Raw genomic sequence first — 27,483 nt, forward strand, 5'->3', positions numbered from 1 at the left:
TAAAGAACAATAAAATTACATCAACAAAAGGACAACTTGAAAACAGGAATAGCAGCAAAGTTTTTAATGTAGGAAAAATTTGCCTGTCTAAGGCAGGATTGCTTCTTTGTGTCAGCCAAATTTTCAATGTGTGGTGGTCTATGGAATGCTCTCCTTTCTAATCACATACAGAATAAATGGTCTTCTAATATTTAAATAAGGCAGTTAAATCAGTTGTGTGATCAGGCTTTCCTTTTAAGAATAATACAAAAAAAATCTCTAATAAACATTAATTTTAGTATTTTAAAAGATTTGCCTGGAGATTGGATATAGCTGGCAGTACCATTAAGATTGGAATGTGGTATATATTTTATTATTGGAAAACACGCGAAAGGAGAAACGGGGATAAGTTTATTCAAAAGCTATATGAAGAGGTTATCCAAGCATATTTAAATTCATCAAGGTGGTTGTATGTGGCCTTATTGCAGAATGTGCAACAAGTTCTAAGGAGATGAGGGTTAAGATATAAGATGGTTGAAGCAAGAACATCTATGGCTCTGATTTGATTTTGGAATGTGAAATACAGCTTATAACATCCAAGACCCAATAGAAAAATATCTGTCAGATGAATAGCAATTTGATTGTTAAGCATTTGGGTACATACAGATTGTGTTATTAAATTTTTGTTTTGGATTCGTATACCATATCAATCTTTGTCAGCAGTACTTTATTTTAGTATCTGCCAAAAGTGATATTTATATCCAAATCAAAGTATTTTGTTGCAGTGGGTTGTCTGATAAGGAATGATTACTTCGTTTCCTGCAGATTGAATTAACTAAAAGAGGACTTCGAGCGACGCTCTTGGTAAAAGATCCAGAAACAGGAGAATTATTTGTGAATTTTGACCCTCAAATACTAACTTTAATCAGAGAAACACATTGCATGGCTCACATGTGCCTTGAAATTCCACCATTTGCAAGTGTTATTCAACAACAGAGAGACTGGTACAAGAAGATTGTCAACAAATTGCACGTGGGTTTACTTTAGTCATTTTATGTATGTGTACTGTACATTAAGATGCCTGGGTTCTATATGTATAGAAGAAAAAAAATGAAGATCAATGATTATGCACTAAGAAAACATTTGCAAATCTATTTTTTTATTTGTATGACTGTCTTCACGCACTTAAAAAAAAAAATTCTTGGCTTTATGTTTTCTGTGAAGTTACTTTGCAGATGCATGGGTTTGGGGAAGGTCTGCAGAGTCTGGGACAGAGATGAGGATGGGGAGGAAAGCAGGCTTACAAGACGCCTCGTGCTGTAGCTTGCTTTCTAAGTGATAAGCAATTTATCTCTCATCCAATAACGAAGTCAACATTGGACAGCATTTGTTTTGAGAGGATAACTGAGAGGGAGGAACAGGTAGTCTGCCTTTAAAAAGTGTAAAGCATGCAGCAAGTACCAGCTTTTTTTTCCAGTGCTGGTGTTTTACACAGATATCTGTGGAATAGTTTAAAAAAGAGAAGCTGAATCTTCCCTTTCTCTCATCTTTTAAATCCTTTGGATCATTTTATCTGCCTATGAACGGAGAAGATTCTTGATGACTCAAGATGGGGATTCAAAGATAGGTGTACAGAAACCTACAGCTTCAAAGGACTGCCTGGTTCTGAAATGACAAAAGGAAATCATATATCATAAAGCCTTTATGACTTTAAGTCAAAATGTTATTGCCAAACGTGTGAGACTAGATCAGTGGGTTAAGGAGGCATTAGAAAGAAAATAGTATATTAAAGTTCTGGTAAGGCTGATCTTATTAGAACTGCTGGAAATTTCATTTAGATGTATTTTTTCCTTGGGTTTTTTGTCTTCTCTAACTCTCACTTACAGACTGAAATTTGCAAGATTTTTCTGTCATGTGGTTTAAGCCCAGTAGGCAGCCAAGCATCACACAGTTGCTCCCTTACTCCCCTCCTTGGAATGTGGGAGAGAATCTGAAGGTTAAAATATAACACATGTGAGTTGAGATAAAGACAATTTAATAGGGAAGATAAAAACTGCATGCACAAGGAAAATAAAATAAGGAATTAATCTGGGAAAACAAGGCAGTATCACAGCTACTTGGGAAGACAAACACCATAGCTCTGAGTGTCCCCCTCCCTCCTTCTTCCTCCAGCTTTCATTTTTAAGCATGATGTCATAGGTATGAGATCCCATTAATCAGTTGGGGTCCTGGCTGCCTTCCTTCCCAGCTTCTTGTGTGTCCCCAGTCACCACCAGGGTGGTGGGAGAAGCAGAAAAGGACTCAATGCTGTACGAGCACTGTTTAGCAATACCCAAAATATCATTGTGTTAGCAACACAGTTGTGGTCACAAATCTAAAACGCGGCATCATGTGAGCCACTGAGAAAGAAATTAACTCCACCACAGCACCAGTGCAAAGAAAGATTATTTTCTGTGTGAAGCAGTACTTCACAAAGAGCAACAAATACATATAGAGATATAAAGAGCAACAAATAGTGAACTTCTGCCAAAAATAATGAAAACCTTTCCCAAGCAATTGATTGTAACTTCTTAAGAATTTCAGGAATGTTCACACAGATGAATTTTCTTAGTTTAAGTGATCATAAATATGTGTATATGAAGAGGTTAAAATCAGTGTATATTAACTAATGTTTTTGTTCTCTGGTTATTTCAGGTGATGTTGGCAGAATACAAAAGAGTTAAACTGAAAATTCAACACCCTTTTGAACAACTGATGGCTCCTCGATTAATAAATGTAGGTTATGCTATCCAGCCAGGTCTAATGATACTGAACTGGACATCCTTGAATATTGAGAAATATATTAATACAGTTTTTTCTAAACTAGGTAGGTTACTTGCTTCCTTCCATTAACTTGTGGTTATTTGTTTTATAAAAATGCAAGTTATACTATGAGATTACAGTTCTTTACATGATTTGCACCTAAATGATTTATACATAAAAGATATGAGAATTTTCACCTGTCCTGTATTTCATGAAAGAGTTGTTTTATAACACCACCTTCTTTTTGTCTTGTATCTTCACCAAATTTTTACTAATGTATATGTTAGGCAGTTGGGATTACACCAAACATAAAGTACTGTGCAAAAAGGTCCAGTGTATTTTGAATTTAACAAATGACAGCTACTTTTTAAAAGAGATCCCAGGTTTCAGACTTTTCCTAGTCCTACTTTTTTGTTTCTATACTGTACAAACAACTGCTCAGGAAATAATACACTGACTCAGTTGGCACTGTCATTGCTCAATAGCATTTCATATTAAGCTTTTTTTTTTAAACATCAATCTCTTTAAAACTAATGTACACACATCTTGGACAACAGCTTTAGAAAACAGATGAGCTTGTAGTCTTTTCAAAAGATTATCACAAGGTTGCAGTGAGATGCGTTTTTTTTTTTCTGAAGATACCAAATTCTTTTTTCTTTAGCTTAATTAATACAGAAAACAGATTTTGTTTCTTGAAATTGTGTAAGTAGTTAGAGTGGAAATTTTCTTCAGTTGAAATGGCAAATTAAAGTGCATTTTGGATGGTAGCCTGACATTATGCTCAATTTAATTTTGAATAATACAAGAGTCTGGAACAGGCACCTTGCTGCTATTTCAGCTTCAGCATTGAGACCAGATTGCTATTAAACTTTGAAAATTCTAGTGATTGCTTTCTGTTAACTATTGTTTGGCTTCCAGCATTTGTTTGAAGCATAGAGATTTTATTTTCTGAAAGTTTATGTTGCTAGTAGGTTCTCCAAGTTGTTACTAGTTCAAGCTGTAGGAGAAGGTGAAATATTGCTGGCCCTCAATTAAATATTAATGTCTTCATTTTGAAATATGTATCCTTTAAGTTAATCTTATATATATTTATAATATGTATTATATTTTATATAATAAGCTGCAAGATATATATTTGGACAGTATAGTTATATAATATTATAGTTATCTTTTAGCACGTAGATAGCATATGCTAGGTAAGCATGTGTTATGCAAAAAGTTAATTAAGATTCTTGTGGTGAAGCTTGCCATATAAGTTTAGATGTTTGAAGTAAATTGGTTAAGGTGTAAAATTCATATGAATTGAATATGATAGTTTGTTGAAGTAAAAATTTAAATGGGACTCTGAAAAGGCTATTGATTCAAACTTTAAGCTTGTCTTGAGTCTTCTGTTTTCTTCAAAAGCTGGGCTGGAGTTATTGCTTGACCGAGTGAATGACTTGGTTGAATTTCGTATTGATGCTGTCCTTCAAGAAATGAATAGAGTGCCACTCTGTATGTTGCCAGAAGATGAACCACAGAGCTGTGAGGAATTTCTTCAAAAGACTAAGGTTAGTAAATAAAAGTTTCATGAAAAAGAGATTGATGACTTTGAGTTGAGATATTTTTCTTTTTTATGAGATAAAAAATTCGGAATGCAGAATTTATGAAGCATGTATGGGATATGCACAGAAATCCCCACTTGCTTGGCTGGGACCTTAAAAAGGAACAAAAGTAGTAAATGCAAAGGGATCTGAGCTGAGATGCTCTTTTCTATTCATTATTAATGTCAAGCCAGGTAGTGTATGATATTTTTTTATGCTTTCATATCACTCAAAAATTTTACCTCTATGATAGTATCTTTTTTTTTGTCGTTATTCCAGTTTAAGTAAGGGAATTCTCCAGCAGTTGCCTGTGGAGAGCAAATACTATGGAAAGGATCATGTAATGAGTATCTCAAACTCTCCTGAGTTGGTAATGGGATGTGTAAAATATATGCAGAAGTACTTGGGTGAAGGTGGTCTGGGAAAAGCCCCTTTCTTCACCCCACTGTTGCAGTGGGGATCCTGCAACACGCATATATCAAACCAGGAGTCCCGTGGAAAGGAAATATATATGGACAGACAGATTCTTGCTAGATGTTTCAGAGATGTTTATTTCTCCAGCCGCATGGCCGGAGCTCTGCCGAGGAACTGTTCCAGTCACGGGACCAAGGGTCCTTCTGCCCGCGCAGGGAACACAAACCAACCAATGGGAACGAGGCTGAGCAGGGGCAGGGAAACCCCGTGTCTGTGCCCTCAGGGCCCCTCTCCCAGGGCTACATGGCAGGGGAGGGACCCCAACACCTCACCCGTTTTATTTTTATAAAAGGAGAATGAAAACAACTGGATAAACATAACAAGAACAGTTTCAAAACAAAACAAGCCACCCTCCTGAGTCTTTAAATGTCCAAACAGATTCTCTGGAACATCTTAGGGCTGACAGAAGGGAGACAGAATTCTCTGAGCATGCTTTGTGGAGAAACTGAGGCAGGAGAGGGTTTAACTTCTTCCCTCCCCCTTTTCATCCCCCACTCGGCATTGGAAAGGGATTTTTGGGGAAACAATTGGCAAAAGCATGGTTTTGTGAGGGAAACCATGGATGAAAAAACGGATTGGGAATACACTGGGGGTAATAGGACATAGGGTAAAAGGGAAAGGTGGGATTAGGAAAGGGAGACTGTAGGGGGGACTTACAATGGAGATACTGTCTAACATGACTACGATTTTTTGCATATATACTGCCTTTTACAGGAACACCATCAGGCCCAGTGACCTGCGATGCTTGTAACCCTTTTCTACCTCGTATAATTTTGAATTGCACCACCTCTCCATCTCCCAAGCTTGGGATGTATTTTTCAGGGTTATTCTTTTTAATAGCAGTTCTATGCACGAATATGTCTTGCTGGTTGTCACACCTTGTTATAAAACCATAATTTTGCTTAACATTATACCATTTTACTATCCCTAAGGTCTTAGTTACTATGATCTTTTCCTTTTTCTGAGTGGCTGCTGTTTCCTGTCTCGCTGCGTCTTTGCTCTCTCCTTCGGTCGCTCCCGTGTTGGAATTGTCGGGGCTGCTGGTGCCTGCGCGCTCTTCCCGGGGTCGCGTTCGGGGCCGCGCGGGCCGGGCCGGGCCGCACCGCTCAGTTCTCCGTGCGTCGCCTCCTCTGGTCGCAGCTTCGCTGCCGCTGCCGGGCGCTGCACCCACGTCTCGGCCGGGCCCCCGAGCGACGACCCCCCCGCGCCCTGCTCCAGCGCACGTTTCGGTTCGGTGCGGCTCCGTTCCACCGCCATCGCCGCCAGCCGCCGCCTGCGCGCCGCCTCTCTCGGCCGGGCGTTCCCAGGGCTCGCTCCACCACGCGCTGCACAGGGCCGGGCGGGCACCGCCGGGTCCCGCCACTCCCGCCGCTCCCCGCTCCACCACCGACACTGCGGCTCGCGTGGCTCCGCCCGCGCGCGGGAACTGCCTCGCTGCTGCTCGCAGAGCGCTCGGTGCACGTGGCCTGGGCCGCACGGTCCCTGCGCCAGGCTTCCCTTTGCCAGGACACAGCTGACACTGCTCAACAGTCTCGGTAACTAAATAATATTCACGAAAATATTCTTCCATCGGCATATATTTTGACTCCATTATTAACTGTGTCCAAACGGTTTTCCAAAAGCCCTTGGTAAGAATTAAATCCCAAGAAACATAGAAAAAGTTCTTAAACAACCATGCCAGGAAGTGTTTCAGTTCTTTTTGAGCTTGAATCAAGCTAAAATTTACAAATTGTTGTTCAAGAATCATTTTAAGTTTAAGATAAATGTCCATATGCGGCTCTGAGAGCCAAGAGTCTTCCCACGGTTCCTCCATAGTTTAGATACGGAATAGCAAAGCAAAACCAAGAAGAGGAATCCAAAGTTTCCAGGGTTTACTCACACAAATCAGTCACTTAGGGATCGGGGATCGTTCTGCTCTCAATTCTCCACCATTTGTTGCAGTGGGGATCCTGCAACACGCATATATCAAACCAGGAGTCCCGTGGAAAGGAAATATATATGGACAGACAGATTCTTGCTAGATGTTTCAGAGATGTTTATTCCTCCAGCCGCATGGCCGGGGCTCAGCGGAGGAACTGTTCCAGTCACGGGACCAAGGGTCCTTCTGCCCGCGCAGGGAACACAAACCAACCAATGGGAACGAGGCTGAGCAGGGGCAGGGAAACCCCGTGTCTGTGCCCTCAGGGCCCCTCTCCCAGGGCTCCATGGCAGGGGAGGGACCCCAACACCCCACCAAAATACTTTTATGTTGATGGTAATTAACCATAGACATGTAAATTTTTGGTTAGAAAGCTGATTACGGTCATAATTAAATTGAACATCAGAATAATTTTTTGAGGTAATAGTAAGGTATTCTTGCGTTTTAGGTTATAATGTCTAATGTGTTTTCTCCTTAAATAAACTTTGGTTTGATAAAGACTGTAAAAAATCAAGTAGATAATCCCCATTCCTTTTCTCTTGCAGCAATAAATATTACAAATGAAAGTTTTGATTACTTTAGTGTATTTTACTTTTTGGCCTTTTCTCTTTTGGCCATTGTAACAGCTCACCTTGTTGTTAAATACAGAGTAAAATTTAAAATAATATTATATGGAATGAGTAGTAGTTTGTAAGCTTCACAATCCATAGTTGTTTTTGTTCATCCTGCTGCAACCTTCCTGACTGGGCAGGTAGTAAAATGTATATTTGCTAAGGTAAAAATATGTGAGAGTGAGCACGAAAACCTCTCTGCACTGTAAGATAACTTGAAAACTTGAACAGCTACGTACCAATTACATACACACATAGCAATTACAACAGCCAGTTGATTTGAGTTAGCAGAGTAAGTGGTATATGAACCCAGGTTATGGGTGCAATGAAAAGAGTAACAGTTTGTAAGCTTATTGTAATTCTTAACTAGAGGGGAGTAGAAATAACTTCTGTCATCTAACAGGTGTCTTTAAGTTTCTAAAGAAATTGCTGCAACAAAAATAATTAACTGGTGGAAAAATCCCAGAGTACTTTCTTTAGTGGTTGCTGTGATATTGCAAGTCATATCTGCCTTCTCTCTCAACTCAACAGAATCATTAAGAAGGCCAAAGATTATGTCCTAAAATTTGCAAATGGCTGAATATTTCCAATAATTTTTAATTAAACAAAGGCAGTCATGTTTGTTAAAGCTGAATGAAATATAAGACAACAAATAAGAAAAAAAATTAAAAGGCCATTATAGGTAAAAATTATAGTTAGCTGAAGCATACATGATTGATTTTTTTTATAAGTATTGGAGAAAAATGATGCACAATACTGTAGTAGACCTCTGAATTTTATTTAATCTCATTCTTTGATTTCTTCTCTCTCCAGTTGATAATTTTTGTGTTTATTCTAATAATAAATACAACTTGTATAGGTTTTATCTTCTATTTAGCAGTAAATGGGAAATATGATTGGCTAAGACTCATTATGGAATAGCCAATTAATGTAAAATGGCAATGATTAAAAGAAGTGTTGAATCTCCCATATCTACATTGGAAAGTTAAGAAAAATTAAGAAGTGCTTGCTTTTGAGAGTCTTTTGGTGGAACTAGGCTTTATAAACATTGATTCGTAACTTTAACTATGGATGAATCACGTGATTTGAGAAAGAAGGCAAAGCAACGCTGAAAGGCATTTGTGACGTCTTGTCAATACTGAATAGTTTGGAACAAACGAATTTCAAATTAATGTTGTATATAGATCTGGTTTTTCACAAATCTTAGGCCTTGACATTTGTGTTAATAAAGGCTGTTATGACTGTGAAATTGACATGAGAATTGTGACAATAAGAGCATACCTTTGTTTTGGTTTGACACAGGAGCTCTGTATAAAAGGTTCTCGGACTTTACACTTAAAAAGCTCACTGGTGGAAGCTGCTGCTAATGATCTGATTGACATGTTACTTGACACCGAGGAACAGGTCAGTAAAGAAGATGAGAAGTCAATTGTACCCAGTGGTGAAAAAAGGGCCAAAAATACAGGTAAGAAGATTGCATTGCATTGTATTGCTTGGTGTTTGTTTCTTTTTCATGCTGATTATTTGTGTTGGGGGACATTGTAGCTTAGCTGATTGAAGTACAGAAGCATACCTAATGTCTAAAGGCTTTTCTTTGAATTTGCCTGGATAATGAATAATCTAACAATCATTTATAATCTACAAAATAGGTCAATATTGTTTATCCAATTTGCATGTTGAAAATTAGTGCCATAGAACTACATAGTAGCCTTGGTTAGTTGCTGGACTTCCTAGAGAAAGAGAATAAGCAATAATATCTAAATTTTGATGATAATCATACTGAATAAGACAGCAGATAGGAATAAAAGGCATGTTACACTGAGGTGCAGGTTACAAATGAATAATTCTGCACTTCTTTAAAGTTATTTCAGACACCTGTGGAGGTGTTGCTTCATTATATTTTCAAGTCCTATAAGTCAATTTGACTAACTAGATTTATGATGTTTTAGCAACAGAAGAGGAAAGAAGATCAAAAAGCTTGACTTCCTCACGAAATTCCAGTGAGATGTGGGCTGGCCCGTCTCCTACAGCAAAGAGGAAGAGAATGGATTTAGAAAAGTTAGAGGAAGAAGCTAATGAACTGCTTTCTTACTTCAATAATCGTAACATTGATGCCCTTTTGAAAGTCACTCGAAACACCCTGGAGACCATCCGCAAGCGCATTCATGCATCTTCCACCATCAACTTCTCAGGTGGCTGCACTGCACTGCATTGCTCTCTTAGGCTATATAAAGAAAAACGTAAATGTGATATCCATAACTGTATAAATAAGTCACAAGTGTAAAAGAGGGGAAAACAAAGGGATTTTGATTAAGCTATCTTGTTAAGTTACAGTTGAAAACATTGTATATTTCCAAAGGTATTTTTTTCTTGTGACAGTAGGAAAGTGTCATTACAATGCTGTTTCTCTTAGGACTCTCACTGTACTGTTCTGAAGCCAATATTTTATTTGGAGCCTGACTTGATAGATAAGTTTCTGATAAGACCTTGATAACTTGATAAGTTATGACTCAAGTTATAAATTATCAATTACTAACTTGACAAGTTAAGACTGATAACTTGATAACCTGGCCTGTTTGACCTTGGCTTTTACATAAAACTGTATGAAAAAAATAGAGGTGTGTTTTTTCTCTTACTAGTTGCCTTCAGATATTTGCATACATGGAACACTCTTTTGAAGTGTTTTATTGTTGCATGCCTTTAAGAAAAAAAAATAAGGGCAGTTGTCCTTGCTCTCTATAGTTTATAAGGCATACAGTACTATGAGACTCTAAGGAGGTTCTGTGCCTAATTTAATATGCTGACAGGGAGTACCAGCCAGTAACAAAATTGTCTGCCAAACAGAGTTTAGCTGCACAGAACAAGTTGAAGAGGAGCTTCATGGAGAAGAATAGGTTTGCATTTACTTTTCCCTTGTGCTGCTGTAGAGTTTAGCAGCCTGTCTTATAAATTACTCAGGAATTCTTTTTCCCTTCAGAAATTATACTCAATACACTAGGAGATAGATTTGTTTATATCAAAACAATGCCTAGCTTGATGTCTTGAAAAAAATATGAACAAAGTTTTTGGTTTTGTCTTCTGTTTTTGTCTTTTATGTAGAAAATCGCTGTACTTCTAAGCAGAAAAAAGGTGTTCATCCTGTAATTAGGACTAATATTAACCTATCTATCCCTAATATCATCATGATACCCTCTTTGGATGAGGTACAGCAGACACTTAATAAAGCTGTAGACAGTATTGTGAAAGTAATGAAAGGAGTTCAACAGTGGAGTATGGAGAGAATATCCAAGGTTGGTGTCTTAACAGCCTTCTTTAGAACTAATGGTGCAAAACTGCTGCAAATAAAAAATAAATGCTACTCTCTCATCAGAAGAAAGTGTTCGAGAGAAGAGTTGTTTTGTTGCGGTGTGGGAGCAGAGAAAGTGATTCTGACGATGAAATGAAAGAGACAGGAAAGAAAAACATCCATGGTAATGATAAACTCTGACATCACTAAATTTGAATGTTAGGTAAATGTGATTTATACAGAATGTATTGGAAGATATTAATTACAAAATACATCAAAACCAGTAGACTTGATAGATTTTGAACTGCCTCATAGATTTTAAATTGCCTCAGAGAAGAAATCTCTTTCTCATTAGAAACCAGGTTTGCCACTTGTCCTGTGGATTTGAGTATGGGGATTTTTTTGTTCTTGAAGAGTTGCACTGCTTTGGATTATAGCACATATATTGGTTACAATTATAGTCACTTTTACTACACAATAATCTTCCACGATTTGCCGGTGTCGATTGTAATTTGGCGTGTTCAAATGGCATCTTAAAACTTGCACTTACCTTTTAAGAAGGGTAAGTTGAATTTACACAATACCTGGTATTGAATAGAAATGTCTATGTAAATCACAGTATTGGTGAAGAGAGGATTGTGTAGAAGATTGAATAGACTAGAATTTCTAAAAGGATTTTCCTTATTCTGTTTTGTGATCAGATATTAACTTATCGAAGTTCAAGGAAATTTAAGATGGTATCTTTGGTTGCTGGGTTTTTCTTCTCTGAAATGATTTAAATCAAGCCAAGTTAATTGTTCTACATTGTACCTGAGATACTTAAAGAATACATTTTTAGGTTATCTCTCTCTTATGCACCTAAAAAGGAGGACAGTAATACTTGAACTGGTTAAGAAGTTGAATTAGTCTTTCAAAACTAAGAATTTTGCTTGCAAGAGATGAAATAAAAAATGATAGTAAAGTCAGACTTGTGGATATTTGCTAACTGATGGACTTTTTTTGTCTTTTACTCATTTTTGGGGACTGGCTACGGTCATCTTCTCAGAGTTAATGTTAATTTGTATTTCAAATTGTCAGTTGTGGGGTATTTCAGAAAATAAAAATGCTCAGTGCTGACATATAAGTGAGTAAATGAGGATATATAAGTAAATCACTTAGGTGACGTATACAGGAGAAACCTTGTGGAGGGGTGAGAGAAAAGGAAAGATTCTGTTTGAAAGGTTGGAGTGGAACTTGTTCCAAATTCCACAGGGTACTTAGATGGAGCAATTTTACTAAAATGGAGATGTTTGTGAATTTATGTTGGCCTCCTTGACTTCTAGTTGCCTTTTCAATTAATAAGAACACCTAACTTTAAAATGCACGCTTATTGAAAAAATGTCATTCGTTTTTGTCTATAGGAATTTACTTGTCCTAAACAGTGTGTCTGTCCTAAACCTGCTTTTATATTTGAATCTTCTTTTATAGATAGTGTATCAGATGAAGCATCACTCAGTTCATCTGATCCAGTGCAAAGCCAGAACTACTTCAAGAACGTTTCAGAGAACAAAGAAATTATTAAATTAGTATCTTTACTCAGTAGTGCCATCAATTCTACAAAAAGGGTAAGACAATTGAGATGTTAATTTAATATAACTATCCGAGGGATATTAATGTATTACTTTTAATATCCCTGGGTAATAAGGGTAGGTATTTAAAGCTGTGATTAATGTAATAACGAAAAACTTAGGATGGTGGATGGAAAGCATGCGGCTAAAAATTTGCAAATATGCTTTAAAAGTGTAACATGGATTAAGTGTACTCTGTTCCAAAATTTGAGGTTTTGAATATTGCATAAATTAAAACATCATAAGAAACTCTAGGTGTAGTAGAGTTGTGTGTAGCTAATGTAGCCAGCACGATTTCTGCCATATTATGAAGAGGTTATGCAGGTTTTTAGAAGAAAACTGGCTGTCAGATTGGTGTTTGTAAAGTGCTGCCTGGGATTTGCTAGTGTAGGTTAGGATTTAGCTTAAAGGATGTGCATAACTTCTTTGCCTTGTTTTAATTCTATGCTCTCTTGAGTAAACTGTAGGTGTGGAACTGTTATTTCTTTAGGGAGCTCTGCATCAGTTTCTTCTGGGGCTGGTCCAACCTTTTAAGAGTCTTATCATATGAAAATCTTTGACTCAAGGCCTTGTAACTTCAGTGGTACTAAGGCATGACTACCAGGCTGGTGCTGAGTAGTTAATAGTGGTGGATAGTTATCATAGTATTTTGGTACTTGATATTTTGTAATATTTTAAACTTTTATCATTTAGCCAGCTTTAAATGTCTGCATATACTATATTTACAGGAGGTCATGATGTGGATTATCTCTCGTAGCAGTCATCTCTCATTTACTTGTTTAATTGATGGATGCAGTGATGATTTAACTTTAATCTTCTCCCATTTTTCTGAACTCCTGAGAACCAGAAAAATAATTCTCTTGCACACTCATTAAATGATATTCAAATTAAAGGGACCTGAATTGAGTGTAGAAATTAATGTTAAAAATAAAAAATTGTCTCATAGCTTCATTATTTGAGAGTGAATTTTTCTTGTTATGTTGGGCCCTGCAGCTCAGGTTTCAGTTTCTAGCCCAATAAACAGCAGGGAAAGACAAGTGTACTGTATCCTAGTTTTGAACTTTACTTCCCACTGATTCCAATGATTTTATTGACTGAAGATTCACCTAATTGGCAAATGTTTAAACTGACCTGGTAAATTGGATGTGATTAATATAGAGATTCTGGCACAATGTGTGATCAGTATGGAACTTGTTTTAACATAAATTAACCAGCAGCCTTTTGTCTAGTGAGGTGATTCAACCTGCTCCACTATGGAGTTCTTAGGGTACTCTAATGAACAGCTGCTAAGAAGTTATATGTATCCTATATATGTGATGTTGAGAATCTTTGAACTTGTAAATGTCTTTCAGGAGGTTCTTACAGCTTTGGAGAGTTTTAGTTGTTACCACCATATATGGCAGAGGGACAAGGAGGAAACAATTGATAAATTGATGGTGGGAAACCCATTACTCTCTGAATTTGAATCTGAAATTCTGCATTTTCAAGACCTGGACCTGAAAATCAATTCTGAGCCTGAATACATCTGCGTGGGAGCTATTGCACTGTACACTGGTAGAGTTCAGCTTCTCTCCAGAGACATGTACTTTCTGACTCGAGTAGGAAGGAGAGATGTGACTTAGTTTTGGATGGCTAAACCAGATTAAAATGGAAAGGAGAAAGGGAGAGAGAAGGACTATTTGCTGTTTTGGCTGTAAATGCATACAAACAAAACACTAACACAAGAATATCTGTGAGGCTCAGCTGGAGTTTATTACCCCACATGGATACTTCTGCTCACTTACAGGGTGGATGGTAGATGTTTGCCTATCCTTCTGTCACTGATTCCCAAGGGTACATGCTTCACGGGAGTAAGATGATAAGTTTATGTTACTTTTTTCCTTGCCTGGCTGCATGCAGTGAGACAGCTGAATCCTCTTCTATTTAAGTTACTTTGTTCCACTGATGCTGTGATCAAATTTTGTTTCTTCAGCTTTCATAATTAGACTTCTAATTTCCTTCCCACAGTATTTTTTTAAAGATTAATTTTTGAAAAGATTTTAGAATTAGATGAGGATATTAACCAATACATTAATGGTGTATAGGACAGAAGTTTGTATAATGGTAAAATGATTGAGATGACAGGTGTGGAGTCCAGCCTCATCTTTCTATTTTTTAGGTATATCCTAAAAAATATCTATGATATCTAATATGTATTAATTGTTCAACCTTTTTAGATGATCTTTCCAGTAGAAAAGATGATAAATTCTGAGAAGAAGAGGAGGAAAGCAATTGTGAATTGCAAGCAATTTTATAAACCACTTCAAGGTGTCCATGTGATTTCATCATCTCTGTATGTGAATGGTTAGACTGAAAAAACAGAACTGGCACTGAAGAGAACACATGTAATAAAAAAGATTAAATTGTATCTTAAAAAATATCTACAATATCTAATATCTATTAATTGTTTCATATTTTTAGCTGATCTGAAGCTAGCACTGAGATCAGAAACCAAAGCCTGGATAACTTTGCTGGGGTGTCATTGCAATAAGAAGTACAGAACACAGATGGAAGTGATTTTGACTTTTATAGAGGAAACTGGCAAGAAGTTAAATCGCAGCATCACGGACCTGGATGATATCAGAATAGCCATGTCAGCTTTAAAAGAGATCAGAGAACTGCAGATCTCTATTGACTCTCAAATTGGGCCCATTGAGGTAGCTAGTGGCAATGTTGCATATATGGGTACTGTTTCAGAAAGCAGTTATTTTCTGGGTTAAAGCTTAATAGTGACCTTTGAAAATGTATGATTTAATATGTGTTAAATGTTGAGTGTTAAATGTTGAGTGACAGACCTATTGGGCTCCTGTAAACCTTTTTGCGTGAATTTCTGATTTGAGCAAATGTAAACTTGCTGGGGTGAGAGGTGGTTTAGTGAGCAGTGGAGAAATTGAATGATGTAGGTAAGAGAAAGACAAGAATACAGATATTTAATGCAAGAAATCTTTTCATACTTTGTGGAAGAAGTCTGCATGAAAAGGAACGAGATTCTTAATTTTTTTATTTTAGCTAAGCCTGTAGTAAAAAAGCTAATGTTAAGCAGACTATACGAGATTGATGGCTTTAATCATCTATACCATAGGTTAAAATAAACAAAAGCAACTGACTTCCTTAAAGAAGGTAATGTGATAGAATGCGTTTACTGAACATCTGACAAATGGCAGAATTAAAAACAGATGGTAACTGTTTCTCTGCATTCCTGACCAGAGTATTTATTTAAGAATGCTATATTTTGGCAAAATGCACCATTGATTTTTCAGTAGAATTCTTTTTTCTAAGACATGTTCATGACTCCTGATTGCCCATAACTTCATTATAAGCTTCCAACTCTGCAAGCAGGAGCCTTGAGGCCCTAGGCACAAGAAGTGATGCTTCAGGTTTTTTAAAGGGAGGTTGACATATTTTCCACATAGTGGTGTAGTAGACAGATAGCTACGTTTCCATTTTTGCGATTTGATCAAACTGGAAAGCATGAATGGAAATAATTCCACTTCATACAAGAGTTTTCAAATGAAACTGCTATGCCATAGGTTCATTGCTACCCTACTCTGCTCTAATTTACAGAAAGTGAATTTCAGTTTTGTTTTTGTGAAAATTCACTTCGAGTTTTCAGTATGTGGACTGTTCATATGTTGGTGCTGCAAGTGGAAATCAACGCTCTGAGAAAAAAAAAAATCTGATGTTTCTTCCAGTTTGGTATTGGTTTGCCAGATTTTGATAATGGCTGCTGTCAAAATCTGGCAACAGTTTCTTTTTCTAACAAATCATTCTCCATTCTTAAAAATTTAAAATGTTAGCATACATATATATGTATATGAAGTTACCATTTTATGTCAACTGAAGTTGCCACTTTATGAATCTTAATACAACTTTCTGGCAGGAATCCTACGCTATGTTAAACAAATATGATCAACCTGTTGCCAAGGAAGAGACAGAGAAGGTGGACACTTTGCACTACACTTGGGAAAAACTGCTAATCCGTGCAAATGAAGTGCAGAATGAGCTTGTTGCTTTGCAGCCAAAATTCAGAGGAGAGCTCATTAGTGCTGTGAAGACTTTTACTGAAGACTGCGCACAGTTCTATTCAGATTATGATCAGGCAGGTGTTTCTATTTTATTGTTTTAGAGAAATTTTTAAGGAGCAGTGGGGGCATGGAAAAATTTTTGGATTTGACTAATTAATGGGATGGCCCTCTACTGCTGAGTAGGTCTATTCTTGTTAAGATGGTGTTTGAGTTTCAGCGCAGGGCAGGCTTTGATAAATGTTTTGTATGTGACTGAAGTGAGTAATGCTGGTATTCAGTTCTTAAAAATTAAGAACTGAGATATTTAAGGTTTATGAAACACATCTGATGCTGGATAAATTACAAGCGACTTAGGCTCTTATAACCTTTTTCATTAGAATATAAATAAATGAAGCTGAACTAATCTTGTATCATCTTTTAAGTAATGCTTTTACTCAAAAAAGGAGATATGATTGCTAATGATTGCCTAGCTTTTACAGCTTAATGAAAATTTCCTGCATTAAAAGACAATTAGTTGCCTTCTTTGGTTTTTGTTTTGTTTTGATTTTTTTTCCTTTTAGTCCTTTTTAAAAAGTACTTGTTCAGTAGGTTAACTGTCATCTCTTGGTTCAGTTGTTATCTGATGTGGGGAGGGGATCTGGAAGCTGCAAAAGTGTTTGAGGTTAACATTTAGAAAATGCTGATTAGAAATATGTTGTGGTTATTCTCACTCTCTAAATTAACCTCTTTGTTGTTTGTTTTTTTTTTTTTTTCTTTTAGAATGGACCAATGGTGGTTGGCTTAACACCTCAGGAAGCTAGTGACAGGCTTACTATATTCCAGGTACTGTTAATTCTAAGACATAACTCAATACTTATTACAAGTGAGCTAACACCTAAAGGGTCTGAGAATGAATCTCAGAAGTCGATTGAATTTTCATTGATAGATAGGGTTACTGATTTGGCAAAGTCTGTTTTAACTTAGTGAAAACTAAGTTGGAATTTTTCTTTGCATTTGCAAGGAATGCTGTTTAAATCTAAATTTTTTAGGAGTTAACAGAAAGCCTGCATAGATAATGAGTAATGATTACTAGATACAAATACCCTGATGAGAACCTTCCCACAAGTTTAGTGTATTTGGCATAGGCTGTTCTTGTGTTCATTATTGTGTTTATTTTTTGGTTGAAATCTGCCTTTGTATCATGATTAACATCTATTCCTGCAATGACAACTTTCAATGCTTTTCCTTTTCCCATACTGCTATTCATTTGACTTCCTGCTATGTTCCCTGAGTTACATTGCAATTGACAATTAAATTATGCTTTTCTTTGCTGCTTTAGTGGTAGTAATTCTTACTCCAATATTCAATACAGAATTTGCACAGCATACTTGAAGAGGTAGAATTTGCTGTATCCACCATTTTTGCTTTGTGTGTCATGCTTCACCTCTTTCAAGCGTAATCTTAGCATTTATTGTTGTCACCGTGCCACATGAAGTAAATGACTTTCCTGTCAGCTTCTAAAGATGTGCCTCCAAGCTAGATAAAAGTTACTTTTCTCAGGAAAATTGTTGACAAAACTGTTGACAGGGTAAGCTGTTATTATCTCTCTATATCTTTCCATTATTTCCTAGATTTTAGTTTAATATAACTCTAATAATAATTTCAGATACTTAATATTTAGTTATTTAATATTTTTAATATTTTTTTCTTTTTCTCTGTTAGAATCGATGTGATAATCTCTTTCGGAAATATATTACTTGTACAGATGGAGAAAATCTTTTTGGTTTGCCAGTTACTCAGTATCCTCAACTGCTTGAAATAAAGAAGCAACTGAATCTGTTGCAGAAACTCTATAATCTATATAACAGTGTCATTGATACAATCAGTGGCTACTATGATATTCTTTGGTCGGAATTAGACACTGAAAAAATTAACAGTGAACTTCTGGAGTTTCAGAACAGGTGAGAAACTACTGCTGTGTTAAAGCTGCCTAAAGTACTTCTTGAATATGATTATAATTGATTAGCACCAATAGTCATATGGGAGCATGTATTTATTTATTGAGGCATGAAAAATGTGAATTTAAGTTGAAAAATATATCCATTACCTATTACTGCAACCCTAGGGTATATCACTATGTCCTGCAGCTATAGGGAGGAGAAGATCCAGCAGGCAGGAATTGTGCAGCAAGATTTATTTATTTATTTATTTTACAAACTCTTTTATAGACTTTTTTCTTCATAGTCTAATTGGACAAGGATCAGCCACCCCTTGGGGGTGATTGGCTAGAATCCTAAAACATCCATTGTCAAAATATTTTGCTTCAATACCATAAACAAGACTTTCCAAGGCTGCAGGTGTTTGGTTGTTTACATAACTCTGCTACTATCTCTGTGAGAGAGAAAAAGTCTCTCATGGGCTTAGAAAATAGCAAGAAAATCCTTGCTAGCAGCATTTTTGTACCCACAGTTACCAATGTCATAAAATCAAAAAAAATTTAGATTCTAAATGTTGAGCATTCCTTAGACAGATTCTTGGCTAACATTTTTAATCAGCTTGGAATATATGTTAAAATTGTTATTTATTTTGTCCATGAAGGGAAGTTTCACCTTTTTGTTGTAGTATTGCTGTTCATGAGAGACAGATTTACACTAGATGTCAAAGGGAAGTTAGTGAATTGCTGAACAGTTTTTCTGCAAAATGGGTTATATTGCACGCATAGAAGCTGAACTATTCATCATACCAGGAATCAAACAATTTAAAGAATTAAACCCTGAGGAACAGGGTTTTTCTAGAGCTCAGAGCAGTGCATAGCATCAGCCTCACCAAAAGATTAAATCAAGATGTAAAGCGTGTCAACTGGTTTTGAAGACCACTTGTGTAGAGTGTATTAGAATTATGCAGCTACACGCCTTAAGGGGAGCCCTGTAGGTGCCTATGCAGCTATCAGTCATTGAAATAGACTGGAAACAGATTTTCTCATGTGGAGAATCACATACAGAAGCTCTAAATTAGAGGTAACCTGAATTTGGGAGGTATGTGTTCTGCTGTTAAATCCATATACTGTGGCTTTAAAGAAAGAATATTTGGAACTTTTCAAAAAAGCTTGCTTTATCTCAACGTAGGTGCCATAAGCTCCCTCGTGCTGTAAAGGAATGGCAGTCTTTTTTTGACCTAATGAAGACCATAGAGGACTTCAGTGAATGTTGCCCATTGCTCGAGCACATGTCAAGTAAAGCAATGATGCCTCGGCACTGGAAACAGATTACAGATCTCACTGAACACAGATTTGATGTGGAGAGTGAAACATTCAAACTGAGGAATATAATGGAAGCTCCGCTATTAAGATATAAAGAGGAAATAGAGGTATTGTGAAGAAAGAAAAGTAGATACATGACATCAAACAATCTGCTTGTATAGTATAGGAGTAACAGTAGCAAGAAGGAAATCAAAACATTTCTGTAGAAAGGACAGAGAAATGAACTATCACTTGAGGTTTTTGTATAAAATAATGACCCAAATATATTGTGGCGTCAACTTCTCTTTTTTAAAGCACACAATTTGGCCCAACAGTTAATTTGTGGGGGTGCCTTGCTTTGTGACATTAAACATATGAAAAGTAGTCACTATGTTATTATTTTATTCCCCCCAGAGTTGATTAAATTGTGATGTGGTTTACAGATTATTAGCTGTGGTGTTTGTATATCTGTAGATCTTTTCACTAAATAGTTGCTCATGAGCCTAGTGTTACCTACTGTTAAAGAAATAAGATCTAGATTTGTATATCAGAGATTTGAAGCATTCATAGCTTGTTTTGGCATCCTGTTTCTTTAAAGGATATCTGCATAAGTGCTGTGAAAGAGAGAGACATTGAGCAGAAGTTAAAACAAGTGATAGCTGAATGGGATAACAAAATGTTTATCTTCGCAAACTTTAAAACTCGTGGGGAACTTCTTTTAAAAGGTGACAGCACATCAGAAACAATTGCTACCCTGGAGGACAGCTTGATGATTCTTGGTTCTCTCATGAGTAACAGGTAACAGGAACGGGAGAGAAGGAATGGGGGGAGAGATAAAAATATTAGCAAAAGGCTTTGTTTTAGTGAACAAATCTGTCACAGAAGAGAAGGTAAATAAACATCTAGATAAAACCTAAGAGCTTGCCTGTCCTTGGACTGTTTATGGGTTAGTTCTTACTGTATTTAATGTATCTCCCTCCCGTAAGTTCTTTTGAAAACATGTAGATGCAGCTCAGATTTCCCAAATAAACAACTGGACAGCTTTCATTAATTAAAGTGGGGACATAAGGGAGAACACTACCTGGCTGTGGCAGGCATGCCTCAGGCATTACAGCCACTGCTACTCTGCCCCTGTGATAGGCGATTGCCTCATGCCAAAGGTGCTGAAAATCCCAGTTAAAGCGAGCTTCAGTTTGTCTGGTTTCACATGCCAAAAGACACAGATAAAATAAGGAACACAGAACCCGATCATCAGGCAGATGCTCAAAAGCAGGAGTTTAGGGAGAGCTCAGGAACTCTGTGAGTTTACAGCTTTCAAGTCTGTTTTTGAAACCACTTTAGCTTAGAGTGAAATTGAAATCCTGTTCCCATTCCTCTTCTGTTGGATCAGAGCTGCCAATTAGCTGAGTTGAGTTTAGGTTTTTATACTGTCACTTGAAAAATTTTAAGCAGAAAAATTATTCTTCATCCTGTGACTTATAAGCTGCTTTTCAAAAGTCTTGTTTTCTTCTTGAAATAAAGAAATGTCTTTTTTTTTTTTTTTTTTTTAACTGTAGATACAATACCCCCTTCAAGGCACAGATTCAGAAATGGCTGCACTATCTTTCCAACACAACAGATATCATTGAGAACTGGCTGACTGTGCAGAACTTGTGGATTTATTTAGAAGCCGTTTTTATTGGTGGTGACATAGCAAAGCAGCTTCCAAAGGTTTCTAGACATGCAGTTTTTCAGTTTGCTTATCAACATTTTAAGAATAAAACTTAACTGTGATGTCATAATTGATGCAGTAACATAAACTTAATTTCTTTTGGTATTCAACAAAACTGGTCTTGCTAGGAAATTAGGCAAGCGGTGCCAATGGAAAGTATGCTGTGACAAAGAATAATAAAACTGTGTGATCTATTTGATCTTTTTATTTCTAGATTGCAAAGCTGTTAACAAATATGTATTTCAACATTGTGCCTAGTAGTAACTGAGCCTAGTAGTACCTACTACTAGCATACTAGTAGCTAGGAATCCCTATCTTAAACTTTCCTACATGGCTTTTAAAACTGAAAACAAACTTTAGTTTTAGAAAAAAACCCTTCATATTTGAAGCACTCAATTCAAGTATAACGAGTTTTCTGTCTTTTTCTTTAAAAATTACTGTAAGAGGAAGTATGTAGCAGGCTTGACAGCCAAGTATAAAATATGCTCTATTGTGTAAGCAGAAAGAAATGTGTTTTTCTAAGCTGAAAAATTTCTAGAAGACACGTGATTACTAGTGAGAAGACTGCTGTTGAGATTACTAGGTGCTGGTCCTGCAAGCAGGTGCCTTTTCCCTCTTCTCTCTTCCTGCCTCCATTTCTTCCATTCCACATTCATTGTTATGTTTCAACAGGAAGCAAAACGTTTCTCTAACATTGATAAATCCTGGGTAAGGATCATGACCCGAGCTCATGAAACACCTAATGTTGTTCAGTGCTGTGTTGGAGATGAAATAATGGGACAGCTATTGCCACATTTACTGGAACAGCTTGAAATCTGTCAGAAATCGCTCACAGGGTAAGATTACTACGAGACCACATTCTCGGCCAGATGGTTGTGCACTTTGTAACTAGGCAAAGAGCAATTGCTCAAGTACTGTCCCATGAACTTTGCAAAGATCATGTTCTTATTCTACTATGAATTCAGTTGAACAGGGCAAACAAGTTAGCAGGATAATACAACACCTCCAAAGAAATTTCTACCAATTCACTGATAATTTGTGGCTGTCACTCACTGTCTATTTCTGTTGAAAACAAAGCTGTTTTTAGCCTAGTTTCAATCCAGAAGACAGTCTAGATTTGTGTCCCATTCACACTTTCACAGATCTGGGAGAAATTCAGATTGAGCGATGTAAATAGCAAGTGAAAGAGTTCATGTAAAAACATTTTATTTCAGTTTAGTTTCTCTTCTTTTTACTGGTGTTTAGATTATAGCAGATAATAAAAGTTTTCCATGAAAAGACTTCTGATACTAGGAGAGTAGCTTTAAAGCAGATGCTTAACATGAATGTATGATGGATAAAAATTGTCATTGCTACAGATAAAAATTGGAATAATAAACGGTGAGAAATACTGCTTTGAAAGACGAAAGGATGTATAAATTAACCTAAATCACTTACCATCTACCCCCTCCCGGCTTCTGTACAAATTTTTAAAAAAATGCAGGTACCTGGAGAAAAAGCGCCTGCTATTTCCACGATTCTTCTTTGTGTCAGATCCTGCTCTCTTGGAAATTCTTGGCCAGGCATCAAATTCTCACAATATACAGGCACATCTGCTGAACATATTTGACAACATTAAAACTGTCAGGTTCCATGAACAGGTATGTGCTGCCCACACCTCAGTGTTACATTCCCTCACATTGGCAATGTGTGATACTTGCTAAATTAGAGTGCTACTTGGTTGCACAAGGCATTCAACTGTTTTACCACGTTCACCAACTATTTGATGCTGAGTAGGTTTTCTTCATTTAAGATTTAGTTTCATCTCTTCATTTATGTCATAGTGAAACTTCACGTAGAATAGCAAACCAAAAATTTGCGCAAGTGCTTAAATTTCAGAAAAACCCAACCCATGTACTGAACTTTTTTCTGTCATCAGCTCAAATAAGCTTTTGAGTCTTTATGAACTTGTGTCTTTACATTGACTGTATTTGTACTTTTCCATTCATTTTTTGATTGTAACAAAAAGTATATCTACTGTCTCTCCTGTTTCTGAGTTGTCCTTACTATGCCTTCAGACACAATGTTTGAAAAACACTTCTCTTATACCTTTTACAAGAACAGATAGCAAAATTTTTTCCTTACGTATACATTTTCTTAGAAAATAATTACCTCCCCATGCTTTTGAAATTCCTTTGGTTGTCCATGTTCCTTAACTTTTCTGTTTCCATTATTTTTGATTCTAATGCTGTAAATTTTGGTAGGCTATTTACCCACCAGTGATGGGGGAAGGTTTCCTTTATTGTGTCCGGAAAGTGGATGTTGTCACAGAATCACAGAATGGGTCAGGTTGGAAGAGACCACAGCAGGTCATCTGGTCCAACCTCCCTGATGAAGCAGGGTCATCCTTGAGCACATGGCACAGGCTTGCCATTGAAACTTTAGTGAAATTAAGGATTGTCAATATATTGGGTTTTGTTTCCTTGGTCATGACAGTGTTTTGTTTAAAGCCTTTCTGCATAGCAAAGTAATGATTTAGTAGCCTTTACATTTCCTTGAGCAAGTTGATATAATTTATCAGTTACTTAAATCAGTTTAATGGAGTGATTGCAGAAAAATACAAATCATTGTAAAGACAAATAACATATCTATAAACACAAGATATTTTTGCTTTCGTTAGATATATGACCGTATATTGTCAATTAGTTCACGAGAGGGTGAGACTGTAGAGCTGACTAGACCTGTAATGGCTGAAGGTAATGTGGAAGTTTGGCTCAGTTCTCTCCTGAAGGAATCGCAGCAATCACTGCATCGAGTTATTCGCCAGGCAGCTATGGACATCCAGGAAACGGGTTTCCAGATTACTGAATTTCTTTCTACTTACCCAGCCCAGGTAATATCATTGTTAAATGAATGAAGAATTATTCACAGATATGTATCAGGTTTTTTTCTTGTCTTTGCATTCAAAGTTGCAGCCAGTGTTAAATGCAAAAATGGCATTTAATTTCATTTGAATCATCTCAGTCTTTTAAGTTACGCTTCACATAGGTGAAACCAAAATAAGATAACTTACCCTAAAGCTCTTGTTTAAAAAGGATGCTGAATGCAATAAATTAACGTAATGATGTTAACACTATTTCTTTACAAGCTTAATACTTGACTAGTGGAGGAAAAGTAGTAAAATTGTATGTTTGTTCATATATTCAGGATAATGCTATGTATTGCTAAAGATTTGAAACTGAGGGTAGCGTTGAGGGAAAATGATTTTCTTTGTAGAAGCTTCACTTGTGAAGTGAATGCTGTTGCAGATAGAATAAAGAGTTTGTGAATTACCAGAAAAAAATTCCAAATTGAAGCACTAATTATTCACTGGTTAGTTAATATTTATATAAAGTATATTTGTTACACATAGTATTTTTTTATATATACTGTAAATTATATTGAGCAGTTGTATAAGCAGGGCACTGTAGGGAGTATCTACAAGACTGAAATACAGACTTAACTATGCATTTTTGGATGGAGTTGGGACACACAAAACAAATGCCTGGGTTGAATGACCTCTGTATGAATGCATGAAAAGTAATTTTATACATATATGTAGGAACCCAGAGTGCTGAGAATATTTCTTTGCCTGTTTTGAAGGGTTTTTGCCCCCCTGAACTACACTGTTTTAACCTCCAACCTTGGAAAAAACTGCCTACTATCAGAAAAGAACTAGAAAATACAATGGTGTGAATTAGGTTATAGACTACTATGTAAGATTGTCAAAGGGTGAAAAATTTAGAGGTTTCAGGCTTCCCTTTGTAGTAAATAGGTAAGAGCAAAAGACATCAAAATGGAGGACTGTTGCTGTTCTCCAAACCTCCTTCTTCTTCTTCTACTACTCCATATTCTGCAGTAATTTGGGATGATTGGACAAAAAATTCCGCAGTTCCTGGCTGTGTTACTGAATAATTGTTAGGAAAGTGAAAGTAATATACGTTTTCAGTAACCATTGGTTAAATTATCTTTAAAAGGCTGTGTAAATCTTGATAATTGGGCTTTCTCCTGCATTCTCTGCTCTGTGCTGTGTCTGGGTCATGCTAGTGACTCTGTTTCTCTGATAAGACTTAATAAACAACTATCTAGCAGCAGCAGTGAAAGCTGAAAGTCTCCGTTTGTCTCTCGAACTAACTCCTAGCAAGGGTTTTAAAACTCTCTCCCATCAGGAGAGATTTGATTTACGGCATGGATCTGTGTCACATACAGTAGGAGAACCATTTCTTTAGTTTTTCTGTGTCTGCGAATGTATTTTAGGTGAAAGAGAAAAGATTATGAAGCATATACATCTATGTTTCCTAAGGTCGGGCTATTGGGGATCCAAATGATTTGGACAAGAGACTCAGAAGAAGCTTTGACTCTTGCCAAGCACGATAAAAAGGTTATGCGTAAGACGAACCAGTTTTTCCTGGATCTTCTGAACATGTTGATAGATATGACAACAAAAGACCTTAGTCCAGTAGAGCGAGTTAAATATGAGACATTAATCACTATTCATGTGCATCAGAGGGACATTTTTGAGGGTCTTGTAAGTATTAAAAAATTAACAATGGGTTATGAGGGGTTTTCCGCACAAAACAATGTGAAATGATAAGAAAATATTATGATACCTATGAACTTTTGCCTCATAAGATAAACATTTAATTTCATGACTGTAATGATTATGTGTCCTGGAATATTATAAAAATGCTGATGTTGCTCCAACCATGTCTTAAGTTCCTTTTAAATAATTCAGTGAGTTTTCCTCTCCCCAAGCAGTAGCAGAATTTTGTTTCCTGTTGGTCCACTAAAGTTAAATGCCTCTGTTGCATGATCAGTTAGGGACTTCTTTTTCCCTCATAAATTTTGTTGCAAGTAATTGTCCTTTCTCTGGACTGCATTATGAATTTCCACAAGTAGATAAAATGAATATAGAGTTTTAATACAGGAAAAAGTTTGAAGCTGGTTGAAGCTGGTATCCTCTCTGTTCTAGTTTCAATAGCATAATTAATTATTACTTAGGGATTTCTTTATTCACTTTACACCTTCTCATGCTGACACAGGATGTTAAAAAAAGGAAAATGAAAGCATTTAGCTTAATCAAACTTAAAGCTAGCATACCCCTTTACCTATAGGAAGCCCTGGACCTAATTCTGAAATTAAGCTGTTCAAGAAAAGAACTATTGAGTTTTAGCCCATTGTTGATAGGCAGGCATTTATCTTTTCATTGTAGAATCATTTGGTTCTAGTTATAATCATTTTATGTAAAGTGTAATTTTTAGATACAAACTGAATGAGATTTTTTTAAATCCTCTTTTAATATTTGATAGAGCAACTTTGACTTATTCTCAGCTCTGTTGAATTTCTTAGATAGTATCAGCACCATGACACTGCCTTGAAATATCTTTTTTTCCAATACCCGTGTGGTTTCATACAATTATTATAGCAGTTTATAAAATCAAATATCACATTATATACTTTCTACTCATGTAAAACTAAAGTGGTAGAGATGACTAAAAGGAATGGCAATTTTAAGGGTAAACTGAACTTAATGACTCTTAATGGTTAGGGACTGTTCATTTGTACTTAGAATTTTGACGCACTCATCTAAAGCCAGAAGTTCCTCTGCCTAAGTATGCGATTGAGCAATAATACATTAGCAATTTTTGTGGTAAAAATCCAGATAGGTTCTCCACTATTCTTTTGTTACTAGCTGTTATTTTATGCCTTTCACTATGTTTGCAGTGCTGCCTTTGCACCTACTACTTAGATGCCATAATGTAAAAGTGAAAGTAAATGTTAACCATGAATGCCGCAGCCTTGTCTTCCCTCTCTTCTTAGTGCTGCATGCATATCAAGAGCCCTACGGACTTTGAGTGGCTGAAACAATGTCGATTTTATTTTAATGAAGACTCTGATAAAATGGTGATTAAGATCACTGATGTGAGCTTCACGTACCAGAACGAATTCTTGGGCTGTACTGACAGACTTGTCATAACACCTCTTACAGACAGGTGAAAAAGACTAATTTTTTACCTTTATTCTTTGCTGGCAAACCTTGGCTTTTACGAGAACAATTCAGTCATTCCTGTTGGATGCAAAATTGATCTCTGCAGAGTTTATCCTTCACAGTCTTGTCAAAGTCAGTAAATTCATATGGAATGCTTCAGTATTTTTGTTTCTGTGTCCTATAATGTGAATAATTTCCAAATTATTTTCTGCCACACACTTGCA

General features: G+C 36.5%; 1 protein-coding gene across 1 annotated transcript in view; it reads left to right on the forward strand.

Annotated features, from left to right (window-relative positions):
- DNAH5 (dynein axonemal heavy chain 5) overlaps window positions 1-27,483 on the forward strand; it is a 116,477-nt gene that overhangs the window by 23,564 nt on the left and 65,430 nt on the right. Inside the window, exons 15-35 of the mRNA XM_032117873.1 lie at window positions 805-1,011; window positions 2,674-2,845; window positions 4,186-4,331; window positions 8,670-8,832; window positions 9,317-9,559; window positions 10,467-10,657; window positions 10,738-10,837; window positions 12,121-12,257; window positions 13,613-13,814; window positions 14,721-14,956; window positions 16,180-16,398; window positions 17,084-17,146; window positions 18,026-18,264; window positions 19,429-19,669; window positions 20,140-20,339; window positions 21,098-21,251; window positions 21,925-22,088; window positions 22,736-22,892; window positions 23,912-24,124; window positions 25,574-25,798; window positions 27,091-27,263. Coding sequence (XP_031973764.1) covers window positions 805-1,011; window positions 2,674-2,845; window positions 4,186-4,331; window positions 8,670-8,832; window positions 9,317-9,559; window positions 10,467-10,657; window positions 10,738-10,837; window positions 12,121-12,257; window positions 13,613-13,814; window positions 14,721-14,956; window positions 16,180-16,398; window positions 17,084-17,146; window positions 18,026-18,264; window positions 19,429-19,669; window positions 20,140-20,339; window positions 21,098-21,251; window positions 21,925-22,088; window positions 22,736-22,892; window positions 23,912-24,124; window positions 25,574-25,798; window positions 27,091-27,263 — 3,845 coding nt within the window. The remainder of the gene's footprint in view (window positions 1-804; window positions 1,012-2,673; window positions 2,846-4,185; window positions 4,332-8,669; window positions 8,833-9,316; window positions 9,560-10,466; window positions 10,658-10,737; window positions 10,838-12,120; window positions 12,258-13,612; window positions 13,815-14,720; window positions 14,957-16,179; window positions 16,399-17,083; window positions 17,147-18,025; window positions 18,265-19,428; window positions 19,670-20,139; window positions 20,340-21,097; window positions 21,252-21,924; window positions 22,089-22,735; window positions 22,893-23,911; window positions 24,125-25,573; window positions 25,799-27,090; window positions 27,264-27,483) is intronic.

This window comes from Corvus moneduloides, chromosome 1 (assembly GCF_009650955.1).
Source record: "Corvus moneduloides isolate bCorMon1 chromosome 1, bCorMon1.pri, whole genome shotgun sequence".
NCBI classification, from domain to species: Eukaryota; Metazoa; Chordata; class Aves; order Passeriformes; family Corvidae; genus Corvus; species Corvus moneduloides.